The sequence below is a fragment of the Arvicola amphibius genome, chromosome 2 (assembly GCF_903992535.2).
Source record: "Arvicola amphibius chromosome 2, mArvAmp1.2, whole genome shotgun sequence".
Taxonomy (NCBI): domain Eukaryota; kingdom Metazoa; phylum Chordata; class Mammalia; order Rodentia; family Cricetidae; genus Arvicola; species Arvicola amphibius.
In genome coordinates, this window is record NC_052048.2 from 2,039,482 (window position 1) to 2,056,665 (window position 17,184).

At 46.2% G+C, this 17,184-nt stretch overlaps 1 protein-coding gene across 1 annotated transcript in view; it reads left to right on the plus strand.

The window, feature by feature from the left end:
• Tmtc1 (transmembrane O-mannosyltransferase targeting cadherins 1) overlaps positions 1-17,184 on the plus strand; it is a 197,793-nt gene that overhangs the window by 164,231 nt on the left and 16,378 nt on the right. Inside the window, exon 13 of the mRNA XM_038318662.1 lies at positions 9,570-9,678. Within this exon, the coding sequence (XP_038174590.1) occupies positions 9,570-9,678 (109 nt within the window). The remainder of the gene's footprint in view (positions 1-9,569; positions 9,679-17,184) is intronic.

A 17,184-nucleotide genomic window follows, 5' to 3' on the forward strand; every position in this document is an offset into this window, starting at 1 on the left:
CAGAACAGCCCGCAGCCTGGTCTAGCCCAGTGCGCCTGTAACTGCCTGTCAGCGCCGGGGGCACGAAACTATTCTAGCCCACTAAAAATGTCCCGTTTCCCCTCCTTTCACAGTCAGTGTCTGTCCAACAGATTTATCTGGGAAATGAAAACTTTTGCTGCCATCCCATAACTGAGAACAAGTGGATCATTACAGTACTTCTGTGAGCATTGCCCCCACAACTGTGCTCACGCCATGATGCCAGGGTCTTAGCACCTTCGTGGAGTTCCCTGGCTGTGATAAACACGGTCCAGGCCAGAGCAGAGTTCCACAGGAAGCAGTATCTGTTTACATTCTCTGGAAGGATTGTCATCCGCTTTCCCTGCACAGATATTTCTAGGAAAAGATAATGCACCAGGCCCAACTGGGTTGCAGTATGAAAAATTTCCACACTAGCCCAGAATGGAGTATCGTAAAGGTTTATTTATTAGTGGTTAAACTCGCAGAATTTATTAGGGAATAAACTCACAGAAAGAGTAGCAATCCACAGTCCTCTGTGCACGGGGATCTGGAACCAAATCCAGCAGCCAAGGGACCCCATGTACGCTTTGTGTCCACATATATAGTGCATGAGACCATGCCCAAAGTGGGTCAGTATCTTAGAAGCTGTTGGCTGAAGGAGTTCCCACAGTACAACTGCCTTTCCAAGTACAAGTGTTTCAAGACTCCAGCTGTCAATCTCCTCTCTGTGCCTTTGAGGCTGAGCTGTCCTAAGCCCCACAGGGCAGACCCCAAGGGAGGTGGCTTAAGGCAGGAACTAAAGTCTAAAGGTAACATGCCAGGCACTGGGAACTTCTGTAGACGCTGTCACACTTTAGGCTCCCAACACTTCAACCTTTATCTTGGGGCAGTCCAGCAGACTATGGCTTTGGCACAATTTGATTGTTGGAAGGATCAAAACTCTTTCAAGGTTAAAAATGCTCTCATACACCAGAAAGAGGAGCAAGAAGGGCAGAAAGACGGGCATGTGTGTGTGCTGTGTGTTCTCACATCTATTTATGGCCTGGAGGTTCCATCCTGGGCAGCACTTAGGGAGGTAAAACTTGAATGAAGGATGCCTCTCCTTCTAAGGGACCCATTGTCAGTTCTGCCAGCTTCCTTCCTCCCCTGTGTTCCACAGAATCCTGTCTCTCCCGCCTGTCTGCTGGAGAGCACATGGGTTTTCTGCCCTCACTCTTCCTCCAACTGACAGGCATGATGGTTGGTTCACTCCTTTCTTTTGACTCTGTCTGCTAGGAGCAGCAGGGGTTCCACCTCCACAAGTCTCCTGTCCAAACAGAGAATTGACCAGGACAGGATCACGTGCCAATAAACCGCAGAGAGGACCTTGACATCCTGTGACATCAGGCCATGTTCTTTCTTAGAACAGGTAGCTGCTACCATCTCTGGTTATCATGTAGCCGCAGGAAAACAGTTTAACTTGGTGTGGATTCAACTACTTGGGTATAAAGTAGAAATAATTCTAGAAGCTGCATTTTTCTTAAGTACTAAAGGTAATGCATATAAGTGCTTAATATAGGACCCAGCATCCGATAAAGATGAACTAGTTATTAGATGATACTGTAACCTAGGAGCATAGTATCTCATATCCAATCTGAAGCTCAGCTTCTTGGAGTAACATCAATAAGGGATGAGAGATGGACGGCCAAACTCTACCAATGCCACTGGTTAAATAGCTTAAGATGACGGTCAGCTGCTGGGAGACCCGGATCTCTTCCCTCAAGTAGAAGATAGAGCCCCTCATTGTCCTGGCATTTGCTGGCCAGTGAGTCACAAAGATTTCCTGAGTGCTGGGAATACAAGTTTGATATCAATCACACCTACCTGCTAGGAATCAAACCCAGGTCCTTATGTTGTCTGTCCAGTAGGATCTTTACCAACGGGGCCATCTCCCCAGCCCAGCAGTGTGTTTGAATTGATCAGAGGTTTCCAATTTCACTGTCATTTAACAGGAACGTGCCTTCTGGGCGTCTCTGTGTGGATTTTATAACTGCAGCCAGCCAGATGCTTTTATGCACTACCTGGGCTACGCTGCACTCCGGAATCCTATGCCGAGGCTGCACAGGGCACAGGAGCCCTTCCCATCCTGTGGGAAGCAGAGCCCTAGAAAGCCCACATTTACAAAGCCCATCTCCTGAGATGTCTGTAGTTTGAATTTCACAAGCAGCTCTTCTGAAGAGCTGGCAATGTCTCCTATCATAAAAGTAGAAACAAAAATCTCCTTTGTTTATGGGAAACATCATTTTTGACCCAGCAAAGGCGAAGCGCAATGATACGCTGTCAATCTCAGTAATGCAGAGGACTTCCTGTTGATGCCGCCATCCTTCACTCCTTGCTCAGGCTGGAGTTTCCTTTTTTTCATTCTTTCTCTCTGTCTTTCACAAACGTATCCAGTCTAGTTTATATTAATCAGCTATGGGGGAGGGGCTGCCCAGTCTGTGGTCCTATATCCAGTGTGGTCCTATATCCTATTTCCCAGGAGCATTCAAATACCAATAGCTCCTCACTAGGGGTGAGGCTTTGTGCCCACTCCCCCTGCCACCTCAAACCCATGCTGGGATTTTTGTCTTGTTTGAACTTGCACGGGTCTTATGCATACTGACACAATCATCATGAGTTCATGTATGCATCTAACCTATTGTGTTTGGAAAACACCCTTCCTATAGAATAACTCTCTTGTACACTGTAAAGATTTGTCACTTGTATTGGTTTAATAAAACGCTCATTGTCCAGTAGACAGGCAGGAAGTATAGGCGGGGCAACCAGACTAAAAGAATCCTGGGAAGAGGAAAGGAAGAAACACAGTCATCAGCCAGATGCAGAGGAAGCAAGATGAGAATAATGCCTTACTGAGAAAAGATACCAAGCCATGTGGCTAAACATAGACAAGAATTATGGGTTAATAAAGTTGTAAGAGCTAGTTAATAATAAGCCTGAACTAATAGGCCAAACAGTTTATGGTTAATAGAAGCCCCTGTGTGTTTCTTTGGGACTGAGTGACTGTGGGGCCAGACGGGTCAGAAACTTCTGTCTATACCCTTTCCTTAAACTCCTCCACCACCCTTTGGCTCTCATAGTCTTTTCATCACTGAGGGGGAGAGTGTGATATAGGCATCCATTTATAGCTGAGTACTCTGAAGTCTCTTGTTCTCTATACATGGACCAGTTATGGGTCTCTGTGTTAATATCCATTGTGATAGTTTGAAAAAAAAATGGCCCCCAAAGGGAGTGGCACGATAAGGAGGTACAGCTTTGTTGGAGGTAATGTGTCACTGTGGAGGCAGTCTTTGAGGTCTCCTCTGCTCAAGCTACACCCAGTGAGACAGACCACTTCCTGTTGCCTGTGGGTCAGGATGTAAGAATCTCAGCTCTTTCTATAGCACCACGTCTGCCTGCACGTCACCGTGGCGATAATGGGCTAAACCTCTAAACTGTAAGCAAGCTGCAATTATTTTCCTTTGTAAGAACTGCCATGGTCATGGTGTCTCTTCACAGCAATAGTGCCCTAACTAAGACAGCCATCTGCTGTTGAGAAACTCCACTGCTGCTTGCACACCACCAGTCTGCAGGTCTCTATCTGCTACTGGCACTTTCCGAGTTCATCCCTTGCGTCGATTCTTTTTCAAAGCAGTCAGCTACTTCTGTTGAGATGAATGTGGAACCGTTGACAGAAATCCAGAAACTTTTGTAAAACAGCAAACTTAACATATCTCTGATTACTGGAAGAAAAATGTGGCAAATCCTTAATGCCTTTGCTGAATGCCTATCATTGAGATGGAACCAGGAAAGTGAGCCTCTGGGAATGTTTTCACGGAGGAAAGTAGAACCAGAGGGACGTTCCCCGAAACCACAAGTGTTGAGCTGCAAAATCTTCACATTCTGAGCAAAGTCTAACTTTTACTTGATGTTTTGTTATTTAACCCATTCTGAGGGTATTACTGATTTCAGGAACCCATTCTGAGGGTATTATTACTGATTTCAGGAACCCATTCTGAAGAACTTTAGCCTTCATAAATTCCTGGGGCAGGGGTGATTTCAGAGAGCTGAGTCCTGCTGCAGAGTTGTACAAGGTGAGCGTTTATGTTGGAGGCTTACACGGATAACACGGTGCTAAGCAGGGTCCATGTGATTGACGGTTGAGGGCAGTCTGGTCTAGTAGCGCTCCTGTAGAGAAGATACCTCTGCAGTGGCCCTGGCCGTGTCTCATTGTCATTCCTTCCTTCATCCATCTCTGAGGATGGCTTTGAGGTCATTGGACTGGGATTAAGAACAACAAAAAGATTAGTAAGGTTATCTTAGACTTAGTCAGTGTTCAGTTGCTGGAAAGAGGCACGATGACCTCAGCAACTCTTATAAAGGGAAACGCTTAGCTGGGGCTGGCTTATAGAGCAGAGGTTTTGTCCATTATCATCATAGTGGGAAGCACTATGCAAACAGATGTGGTGCAGGAGAGGTAGCTGGGAGTTCACATCCAAATCAGCAGGCAGCATGAAGAGAGACGCTGAGCCTGGCTTGAACACTTGAAACCCCAAAGCCCACGTCCATGACTCACTTCCTCTAACAAGGCCATGCCTCCTAATAATGGCACTCCCTGGTGACCAAGCATTCGAATCCATGAGCCAATGGAGCCATTCCTATTCAAACCACCACAAAGATTCAAAGTCCACTCACAGGGGAGCTTAAAATTTAGCACCGGTCACAGAACACACACCCTGGGTGTTAGGATCATCATGAGTGCTTTTCCTCGTAGGATTTACTGATACACTGTTTCCCAGAATTCCCTTGGAGAAGCCCTGATGGCTGTATTTTCAGTGTGTCACTCAGATGGACATTAATGGAGTCCTCAAGGACCTGCATTAACGGGCTGTGTTAAGTGGTAGTTAATCTCTCTGAGTTCATTTATGAAAGGTCTGAGTTTCCATTTTAGCTGACATGAGTTATTACACACGAAAGCTACTAACCCATTATTATAAAATTATTGCAGTTTCCCCCCCTCTGCTGATTTTGAAGAATTTCCAGCTAAATAGTATCCTGTAGGGACTAATTTTCTGCCTTACTTTGGTAGGTCTCTATCTTCCCTTGGATGCAAGCAGCCTTTCTAAATTATTCTTGGTGAAGACTCTCTGGAGTTGTAGCCATTAAATCAGTGGTCAAATTACTAGGGTTAAAAAAAAATCATTTTCACTTAAAAGAACGTGTACAGTGGAACAGTGACCTTTAGTGTATCTGTGAAGGGTGTAAGTGTGGGAAACCTCACAGGCTGTGTAGAATGGTGCTCTTGTTGACCAAGAGAGCACTGAGAGCTGAGGCATCAATGTGTTGTGTGTGCATGCAGGAGAGCCAATTGGGAGCTAATTAGATCACAGCGAAGAGAGGAGGTGAACAGGGTCTGCCTTTGCTAGTTAATTATCTTGATAAAAATTAGAGTCATTCCAGGGGAGGGCATGTTTGTGGGGCATTTTCTTGAATATTGACGGATGCGGGAGGGCTGGAACATGGCTACCTGATTCAAATACATTCTCACCAGCTTTTTGTTTTGTGGTTTCCTCCACTGTCTAAGCTTGACTGTCCTGGAACTTGATCTGTAGGTCAGACCGGCCTCAAATGCAGAGATCGAGCTGCCTCTGCTTTCTCCGAGTGCTGGGATTAGCAGCATGCACCACCAAGCTTTAATTTCCTTTCACAATTCCTTTATACCACTTAGCACCAGGCTTTTTCTTAAACTTTTTCCTGGTTCTTCTCTTTCTCCTCAAACTGTACATTTTGTATTTTCCTTTCTCAGTCTGCTCCTTTTCATTATAGATCTGCATAAGCATGGCCACCCAATAACCAAGCAACGCAACCGATGCTAGGCTTTCTAGAAATCTTCTCTGCCAAAGGTGTTAATCCGCAACTTTCAGTTTAGCCTTAGGCAGATTTTTTTTTTAAACAAGAGCAGAAAGCAGCTACATTCTTTGATAAAGTATCGCAAGGGCAGTCTCTAGGTCATGCACTAATATTCTTCTCCTCTGAAACCTCTCGAGCCAGGCTCCCACAGTCCAAATCACCCTCAGTACCGCTGCCTTCCGTTCTCCTACTGGTTTAAAGCATCCAGCTGCTTTCTAATCCTAAATCCTAAACTCCACGTTCCTCTAAATAAAAGCTCAGTTAGGCCCATCACAGCAATACCCCACTTCTGGTACCAACTTCTATCTTAGTTAGGGTTTCTTTTTCTTCTTTCTGGTTTTTGGAGACAGGGTTTCTCTGTGTAACAGCCCTAGCTGTCCTGAAACTCACTTTGTAGACCAGGCTGGCCTCGAACTGCCTCTGCCTCCTGAGTGCTGGGATTAAAGGTACACACCACCATGCCTGGCTTTAGTTAGGTTTTCTATTTGCTGTAAAGAGACAACATGACCACGGGAACCCTTATAAGGAGTTTAGTTGGCGCTGGCTCACGGGTTCAGAGATTTAGTCCACTATTGTCATGGCAGGTCATTGTCAGCATGGCGGCGTGTGGGCAGACATGGCGCTGGAGAAGCAGCTGAGAGTTCCACATCTGGGTCAGAAGGCAGCAGGAAGAGAGAGACATTGGGCCTGGCTTGAGCATTTGAAACCCCAAATCCCAACACACACACACACACACACACTCAGTGACACACTTCTTCCAACAAGCTATACCTACTCCAACAAGGCCACATATCAAATAATGCCACTCTTTATGAGCCTGTGGGGACCTTTTTCATTGAAACCACCACATCTACCAAACTGAATCCTTAACTCCAATGACTTTGGAAGCTGTGACTTTTTACTCCTGGGTCTATGAGAGGCGCCTACCTTCTAGGCAAAACTGACTGGTAGCAAGCTGCTTCTGTTACTGAAACATCCAAACTACATTCTTCAGGGGTCCTGTGGTGGGTAGGGGAGAAGGCTGGTGTAAGGCATGAATGTCCCTGACCCTCAGCTGCCCTAGAGAACGCATAGCAGAGATATGCTGAGGTCTCAGTGCCACACAGATCACCTGGGAGTCTCGATATTTGCAGCAAGCTGCCTGCCAGGCGACTTTCACGCTCATGCATGACTCATGCTCTGAACAGCAAGCTCTGGGGGGTGGGGGCAGACTCATGAGAGGTTAAAATAAGCAGCTATGAGTGGGCACGGTGGCTCATACTTGCATATCCCAGTGCTCAGGAGGCTGAAGTAGGAAGTTTAAGTAGCTACACAATGATCTAGAAATGAAGTCATAAAAATGTGCTTTAAAATAATCCAGCATTCCCTGGATTTTCACGATGTGCAGGCCGTTGGACTGGCCTCTGGGATTAAAAACAAACAAAAAAGCCAAAAAGACGAATAAGACCCAAGACAAATGCTGCAGAGAGCACACACTTGGAGTGTTAGGATCTTGGCATCATATTTTAAACTGGTCCTATGTAGGAATTTTTCCTCAAGGGATTTCAAGCCTGGCCTAGCATACAGAGTTAGATCTTATCCCAAAGAAGATGAAGCATTTGGAAGAGGATGTCAGCATGACTAGAGCCATTGGCCCTCCTGCATGTGAGTTATTATATTAGAAAAGCGAGCACCATATCTATCATAGTGGGGCTGCCGGAAGAATTGAATTATGATGCTGTGAGAATTCATGAGCATGCCCAGTGCCCAGTTATTACTGAGTCGAATTGTGGAAACACACACCATACTCTGTGTTGGTCCCCGATGGGAAAAAGTGCACCCCAGGACTCTGCCTTGATCCTTGAGGCCATAGATGGTCTGTGGTTCCAGAGATTTCATCCTTCATATTACACTGAATTTATTACATTCATAATATCTGGCATTTGAGGTCAGTGTCTGTGGAAGTTGTTTCGGTAGCACAGTTATTACTGCCTAAGAGTGAATGTTTTGGGTTCAAAGACAGAGAGATCCATGGACCAAACCAACAGGAGAGGGGCCTTTCACCCAAGGACAGGACTTGCAGACTGCCAGACTTCAAGTCCCAGAAAAGACTGAATAGCAAAAGAAGAGTTTGGAGTGAGGACCCAGTGGCACATTAACAACCCTTTTCCAGTCAGTGGTCACAGCATTTTCTAATTTCATAAATCGTATGTGACATTTTCCTTGGATAGAAACCATAGATGGATGTTTTGGCCTAGCTCATCCTGGGCCGGTAGCCAACATTAAGAATTCAGCTTGTAGCTCACAGACTCTGGACTGACAGCTAAAGAGACTGCACAGGACCAGCCTAGGCCCTCTGCATGTGGGTCATAGGTGTGTAGCTTGGTCTGTTGTGGTGGTGCCTGAGCTGGCTTATGGGAACCTACTCCTCCCCATTTTGGGATGCCTTGCCCAGCTTGATGAAGGGGGAAAAGCTTGGTCCTTCTCAACTTGATATGCCATGCTTTGTTGACTCCTATGGGAGACCTGCCCCTTTCTGAATGGAGGTGGAATGGATGGGTCCAGGGTAGGTGGGAGATGGGGAGAGGGAACTGGAAGAATAGGAGGGAGGAGAAACTGGTTGTCATGTAAATAAATGAAAAATTTTAATTAGAAAAATCTCAAATCAAAAATAAATAAAGATTCTATGCTAAGATCCTCAAAAACAAAAATGAATTCAGCTTGTGAAACTCAGTAGTTCAATATACTGGTTGCTCTTACAGAGGAGCTGAGTACCCAGTACCCATGTAATAACAGCTGTGGGGCATCTAGTGCCCTCTTCTGGGCTTTGTTGGTAACTGCACGTGGGGTCTACACACACACACACACACACACACAGAGAGAGAGAGAGATACATATTTATAAGCAAGGATTTCAGATTGTGGTGCTGTTAGAAATGACACAGACCATCTTCACATTCTACTCAATTCCAAGTCAACAGATGTTGTCCCCAGGTGCTGACCTGAGGTCAGTGTTTCTTGTTAACAGACTCCCAAACCCTTCCATAGAACTCCCCAACACTGCAGAGCAAGTGTGTTTGCTCATTACTCTTCCTTTCACTCAGGCTGAATCCCTGACAAGCAAGAATATAAGAGAGGAAGGGATGCTTTGGGTTCCTAGTTGTAACAGGTCGATAGCGTATATAGCCCATCTTGGTGGGGGAGGACACGGCCTTAGGAGTGTGAGGTGGCATTGTGTTCACGGTCAAGGAGGAGTAAAATGGATAGGGAATAGGTCTGGTCTGTAAAACCTCAAGGCCTGCCCCCAGTGATCTACGTTCCCCACTCCCATCCTCCAAGTTAGGTTCCAAGACCTAACCTTCCATAACAGCGTCTGCCACCAGCTGGGGACCAAGTGTTGTTGAGATACATAAACCTGCAGAGGCACAACACATCCAAACCACAGCAGCAGGAAACTGGAGTCCTCACTTTGCCTTCCAGTGAGAATTCAGACACCAGAGGACTTTGTTAGACCTCGGTACGGTCTAGCGTAACACGTATGCACCTATACAGCCAAATTCAGAGCTACCCACCTAGTCTTGGCTAAACGAAGTGAAAACTCAAAGCCTAAGCAAAGGACTGGAGAGAGTGCTAATGAGAGCTGTCCTTCTCCCCCGTCGCCTGCAGGTCCCAGGAGAAGACAGAAGAAGCCATCGTGCTGCTGAAGGAGTCCATTAAGTATGGTCCAGATTTCGCCGATGCCTACTCCAGCCTGGCTTCCCTCCTGGCTGAGCAGGTAACTGTTTCCATTTAATTTCACAAGTGTTTCTCCAATTGGTACTGTCAAGCGCATCTGCCAATATCATCACAGACTTTTATAGAAATAGCATAACTAATAATCGGTGGCTCTTACGTCCGTCTCGTGCTCGGTCGACTCTAGAAACTGAGCTTTCTCTCTGCGTAAGGATCAGACTGAGCTCCCTGGTAGCAGTCACCTGGCCTACATAAAAGAAATGACTTGATCCCACACATCAGTTACTAAGGGTACAATTTGCATTTTAAACATTTCAAAAGTTCCAGCAAGCACCAAAATTAGAATAGTCTATGAATATTCAAGTGGCAGAAATTATAAACTTGGTTTCTGCGCTTTAATACAGCCATTCCCAGAACCTTCCTCAGACACAGAAGAAACCTGTGGCCCTATGAGTCTCAGATATAAAATGGCATTAGAGGTGAATAACACTTGTGCACATTTTTAAATTACTCAACTTAGTACAGTATACACCAGCTATGCACGCGTTGATTAGGAACCAAAGACAAGAAACTCCAGTACAGACACGATATTTTCTGAGTGTGTGTGTGTGTGTGTGTGTGTGTGCCTGGTTCAGATAGGCTATCCAGTGCCTTCCTATGTTGCCCCTCTACCTTATTCCTTTAAGACAGGGCCTCTTGCTGCATCTGAAGTTTACTCTTTTAGCTATACTGGCCGGCCAGTGCACTCTGAGGATCTACCTGCTTTTACCTGAATCACTGGGGTTATAGACATGTGTGTCCATGTGTGTGCTAGGGTTTCAAACTCGGTCCCTAAGCGTACACAGCTAATCCTCTTACCCAGGAAGCCGTCTCCCTGTCCTTCTTCTGGGTGTTTGATCTCAGGTTTGTTGGCTCTGCAGATAGAAGGGGTCCCTGTGTTCTCATCAGCGCCGACAGGCGGTAGACAGAAAGGCAATGGGGGCAGATGACATATGCGTTCAGACCTTGACAGCTTTCAGCTTACGTCAGTGAAGACACTGGAGGGTTTTCTAGAGAAAAGGTTGCCTGCACCCCTCAGTACCACAGTCTTCTCACCTCACCCTGGCTCCTTCATCGTTTAGAAACACACACCTTGCCTCTGCCTGTGACCTCGGCGCGCCAAGCCCCTCCCTGCGCAGGCATTTTCCTCAGCCACCACGCGTCTGTGACACGGATCCGTTTCCTTCCTCCTGCCATGCCGGTTTCTGCGCACACAGTACCTCGAGGTCTCTGCCTACGCTCTGCCATGCCTTTCATCACCTTGTCCTGCATTTCTCCATCCCTTACGATGTTATACCATGTAACATGCACAGCTTTATGTGTTAGTGGCCTCCCGCCCACCTCCAGAGTATCCGACTCTGTAAGGACAGTTATTCTGTCTCATGGTTTTCTCCCGGCTGCCGGGCTGCACACAGTCGGCAGATTCCAGACTGATGAGTAAATAAATAATCTTGGAGAGTGTGCGGTGCCCACGCCAGAGCCTGTTCTGGGCTCGGGGTCACACTGCTGCCGCCGAATCGTGCTTCAGTGTGATGACCCGCCCTGTGCTGAGGACTAGTCTGAGAAGCAGTCTTGGGATGCTATTCATTGTAACCCCAGATTGTCCACCATGAAGCTGTGGCCATCATCCCTTATGCCGTTCAGTGTGTCTGTCTCAGCCCTGGGGGTGAGAGACCCATGCTTCAGTGCTGGAAAACCTATATATGTTTCTCCTAAATTACATTTAGTTTTTATTTTCTCTTTAATCTGGTGCATGCAGATTTTCTATTTTCTGGAAAGGTCAGTTCTGTCTCCACTCCCATTTCTCCTCGACTGACAGCCATCTGGACGGTGTTAGCTGCTTCTCTTCTGTGCTGTTCCTACTTCTACGTTTGTTGTTTTTTTTTTTTCTCAATTCATATTATGCTCATGTTCCTGCCTTGATTTCATTACACAACAATGAGGCATGAGTGGAGGTTGTACTAATAGTTTCCAGCTCAGATCAGCTCTCCCAGCTCCCCAGGCAGGTAGCAGACATTGAATTGCCCTTAAGGAAAACACCTCAACGTTAAGTAACATCAGGTTTGCATCTGCAAGTGATAGCCAAGCCTGCTGCAGTCTTAGGAGTCCTCTGTGGGCTGAGGCCTAGTTCACTGTTCTCAGGACCATCTTTCTTCTTAGAACCATTCAGTTTCCAGTTCCTGCCCAGACTTCCTCCACTTCCCTATCTGGTGGTGAGTTTTACCTTCCAGAGATCTCTGTGTTCATCCCTTTTCCTGTTGCTGCGAACAGATACCCCCAACAAATGCAGCTCAGAGAGGAGGGGGTGCTCACAGCTAGGGGTACAGCCTGTCGTGCAGAGAAAGAGGGACATGGCAATGAGGGGTTCTGTGATGCGGGGGATATTTGACGTCTGCTTGTTCACGTCTCAGTGGTTCGGGAAGCAGACAGGAAGTGGGCCCAGCTATAAACCTCAAGGCTTGCTTCCAGCGTCCCACTTCCTCTACCTAGAGATACTGTCAGAGGACCGGCAGCACCAGCTGGGAACCAAATGACCCATTAGGGAAGTTTCACCCTTGATCCATGACATCAGAATACAAATTCATCATTTATTTCATTTCTTGGGTTAGTATCCTGGGATAAAATTTAAATCATGTGGGCCAGGGAGATGGATGAGTAAGTAAAGTATTTGCTGAGAAAGCGTGAAGTCTGGAGTTCAGCTCCTCAGACCCTACACAAAAAGTGAAGCAGGCATTATTCCTTCCTGTAATTCCAACACATCGTACTACTTAAAGGCTGGAGCAATGGCTCAGTGGTTAAGAATACTGGATGCTCTTTCAAAAGACCTGGATTTCCTTCCCAGAACCCACATGGCAGCTCACAACTGTCTGTAACTCCAGCTCCAGGGGATCGGGCACCCTGGCACAGACACACGTGCAAAAAAAAAAAAAAAAAAAAAAAAAATGCACATAAAATAAATAAATCTAAAAAAAAGATTAATTTTTAAAAAAAGATGCTACTTAAAGTGATCAAGATGTTGAGGGACCTTGACATTAGCATTAGCCTCAGGACGGTCACAGTGCCATGCCATTACAGCTGACAGGTCTTACACCACGTGGCAGCTCATTGTCCTTGCCTTTTTAATGAAATAAAGGTGCTTTTCAGACAAAAAATTTAAAAGAATAACATATATACTTTTTCCTTAGCTGAATTTCAAAAGTGGCGGATGGGATATTTGAAATGATTTCCTGACTGAGTTGTTTTCTGTGGAAATGTGGCTCGCTGATGAGCAAAGCTATCCCATTCCACAGTCAGAGCTCAGCAGCTGTGAAGAGAAAGAGACTATGCAGAAGACCACCATCCTGTCTGACAGACACATGCTGTGGCCTCTTCCCACTCTGGGGGCTATGAGTAGGTGAAATGCTTTGGGCTCCGAGAATCTCACTGAAAAATCTGAAGGGTTCTTCTACCCTGAGGGCCATTGGTTTTAACTTCAAAGACAGCTGTAAGGCAGAACTCAGGGCCCCTCCCTTCTCCAAGCCTATACATCTTACCTTAATGCCTGGAATTCTTTCGAGAAGAAATGTGGTTTCTGATACACAGTGCATGAACAGGAGGTCAGAACCCAAACCTGACATTCTTTGAAGCAGCCCTTTCCTGGTGGCCCCACTCTTAACAGCATCCTAGCTTTTCAAACACCTGAAAATATGGAAGCAATGTTCTTAAACTTTGTTCAGCTTGCACACACATGTGACACCTTCACCTCCCCCAGAGCAGGGCTACCATCTGTCACACACACAGCCCTTGCTCATGCTAACTGTGGACCAAGGTCACGCTAAAAGAAATGATGACTGAATAAAATCTCCCTTGTGCAGGCCAGATTCTAGAAGCTGCGTGAAAGAACTCACATTTAATTTCTAGTTTCCCAAGAGCACAGCCTGTGAACTGTGAGGCACTGGGCAACTGGGGTGTCCGTGCAAGATTTGTCTTTCAAATATGCTTGGTTTATTCACACCAACGTTCCTTATACTGTTATACTAGTAGGGTTCCATTGGGGACTCCTCTCTGGTAATGACACTTTGGAAGCCTACAGGCTCTCTGCCCACGTCCGCAATGAAGTCTTCCGGCTGTGGCAGGCTGGGAGGACGGCATTGGTGACGGTCCAGGAATTCCTTGAGAGCATAGACCAGCAGCTGGGACTGACTAGTGGCCCTGTGTGTGCCCAGCGGAAGTCCAGACGTTCAGTGATCACCAAGACAAGGGCGTACACAGAGTCTTAAGGCTGCTTGCTGATGGACCAGAGAAACCAACTCTCAAAGAAAGGGCAGTGCAATCCTAGAGGCCATTTCTAAAGTTACAAATTTTTGTGTCTTTTCACTGGGCAGTAGCTTTGGCTTTCGGGGCTCACAGCTTGGGGCTGGTTCACTAGCATCAACATCACCTTGGGGTCACTTGGTTAGTGTATCAGGGTCTGTCCTGGGCTAAGCACCCATATGAGCTGCCTGGACTTGCTTCTGAGGCCTAACTCCAGAGCTGCCTCCTGGCAAGCTCGGGCATCGTTACTCAAGTCACGCAGAAATAGCTTTTCGAGTTACATGAAATGGTTTGTTCCTATCTAAGTTCTTTGTCTCTGCCTGTAATTTCTGGTTTTCTAGCACTTTTTAGTCCTGTCCTTTCTGCCATTTAAAGTACACTTTCGGGGCTGGAGAGATGGCTCAGAGGTTAAGAGCATTGCCTGCTCTTCCAAAGGTCCTGAGTTCAATTCCCAGCAACCACATGGTGGCTCACAACCATCTGTAATGGGGTCTGGTGCCCTCTTCTGGCCTGCAGGCACACACACAGATAGAATATTGTATACATAATAAATAAATAAATAAATATAAAAATAAAAATAAAAAAAAAATAAAGTACACTTTCAAGCTGGCTATTTCAGTGCAGAAATTTAGGAACAGTAACTTTCAATTATTTGTTCATGTCTTAAAAGAGAAACTGTACGGCGATGGGGAGGGTGGCTTGGGCTTTTGTCCAAGTATTTGGAGCAGAAGCCTGAGATTCTCAGAGACACAGAATCCCGGCAGGGCCCCTCCAGGACAGACACACAGAACCCCAGCAGAACATCTCCAGGACAGACACTCAGAACCCCAGCAGCCCACCCCCCTACCAGGACAGACAAACAGAACCCTAGCTGGGTTCTTCTGGAACAGGGAGATCACTCCCAGCCACTAATAGGCCATGGAGACACCGGAGAAAAGCAAACACGGGCAGAAAATGAGATCAGCCTCTTCTCTTATGTAGTGATGGGAGCAGGCTGTGTTCCTGCCTGGCTCCCACCTGGCTAGCTTTACACCCGAAATTTCACACAAACTGTATTCATTTAAACACTGCCTGGCCCATTAGTTTCAGCCTCTTACTCACATCTTGACTAACCCATATCGAATAATCTGTGTAACACCATGAGTGGTATCTTACTGGGAAAGATTCAGCATGTCTGACCTGGTGGCTGGCTTCATGGCAACTGGCTCAGAGAGGAGAGGCATGACATCTGCTTGAGGCATCTGTATCACTTAGGAGAGGCGTGGCATCTGACTGAGCCATCTACCTCACTTCCTTCTTCCTGTTCTGTCTACTCCACCCACCTAAGGACTGGCCTATTAAATGGGCCAAGGCAGACTCTCCCACATCACTCTTACTACACAAGGAACGTATGTGATGTGCTAACATCAGAGGAATGACGTGTGTCCCCTGCTCAGTGGGATCTAGAAACAAAGACATCCTGCTTTAGTCAGGGTTCTTATATACATTTGTGCTCACACAGGTTGATGTGTGGTCTGAGTGGGTTCTTTTCCCTTGTGTTAGCTTATGAATAATGATGTACATTATTCTGTGTATGTATATGGATGCACACGTGTTCTGCGTGCACACATGTCTCATGGCATGTTTGTGGAGGTCAGATGGCAACCCTAGGGAGTCTGTGCTCTCCTTCCATCTCATAGGTGCTGAGGACTGAACTCACTAGGTCATCAGGCTTGGCAGCTGGGTTCTTTACCTGTTGAGCCACCGACAATTTAATGCCTATTTACTAGTTAAAAATAACGTGCTGAAGTTTACATACTAAGGCACCCAGTGTTGGCCATCTGGGTTCTCCTTCTTCCTTCCTTCCTTCCTTCCCTCCCTCCCTCCCTCCCTTCCTTCCTTCTTTCCTTCCTTCTTCTTTCCCTCCTTCCTTCTTCCTTCCTTTCTTCCTTCCTTCCTTCTTCCTTTCTCCTCCTCTTTTTTTTTTTAATAAAAGCAAACTTTTTCTTTCTGGTAGCTTTTTAAAAACAATACTTTGAACTAGGTATGGTAGCTCATGCCTGTAATCACATGGAGCATGTAAATGAAAATCCCACATGTACAGGATGGGTGGGTGGACACCTGGGATAGAAAAGTGATGTTGGACTTCAAACAAATGAAGCCATCTAATGAGCAGGTGATTTTTCAGTGTGAGAAGTAAAGAACGGTATTGTGGGGGTGGGGAGGATCTTAGGACTAGGAGGGAATTTCACTCAGTCAAGTGCTTGTAGAACAAGCCTGAGGACCAGAGTCTGATCGCTAGAACCCAAGTAAACAGCAGGGCATGATGGATTGTGTTTATAATCCCAGCACTGGGGAGGTGGAAACAGGAGGATCTCTGAGGCTCAATGGCTGGTCAGCCTAGATCTGTGGGCATCAGGCTCCAGAGAGAACACAGAACCTGAAGGAAAGCACTGGATGCTTATCTCTGAGATGTTAGATAATCTGGAGAAAGTGAACGCCCCTCTGTGTACCGTGCAGCAGAAGGGGAAAGTCTTAGGGTAGCAGTAGCCCGGCTTCTGCCTGGCTTTCCCCAGATCTCCCTCCGCATTCAGAGGAAGATGCTGAGCTTCTCAGACAGGGCTGAGTTCCTGAGCCCATAGGAACTTGCAACCACCTAGTTCTTATCACAGAACACAACTTGGGTTTGCATTTGCTGTAAAGGAAATGAAATTAAGTTTATAATCCTGACCACTGCAAATTAAAACTAGCCTTGGTGTTATAGTCTACTGAAAAACTCAATATGAAACATCTATAAAATATTTTCTTTTCATGTATTTGGGGTTGTGATCTTATTTAATATCAGAGTCAAAGAATATTAAGACCTAAAATGTGAGTTTTCCAGAGGATAGACTTGGTCTGTTTCCTGCAGTGCTGTCATGAATTGGGTCAGTCACACTCAACACTCACAGCTAAGTCAACTTGGAGTGGACCCTAGTGTAAGAATGCATTGATTAAATCATTTAGCTCATGGTGAATGCATGCAAGTCCCAGCCAACACCACTCAGATCCCTCAAGTGGCACGTCCCATGTTTTGCCTTCCTAGAACCTAGTCGTGGAAAGGGCACTTTGAAGCAGGGAATAAAAAATTCTGCAGCAACTGTGGACAGCACTGGGCACCAATGAGGATGTTATAGGGACTTGAGCCGGTGTGGCTGAGGTGTGGCCGGTGCTATAAGCTCATGCGGGAAACTGAGGA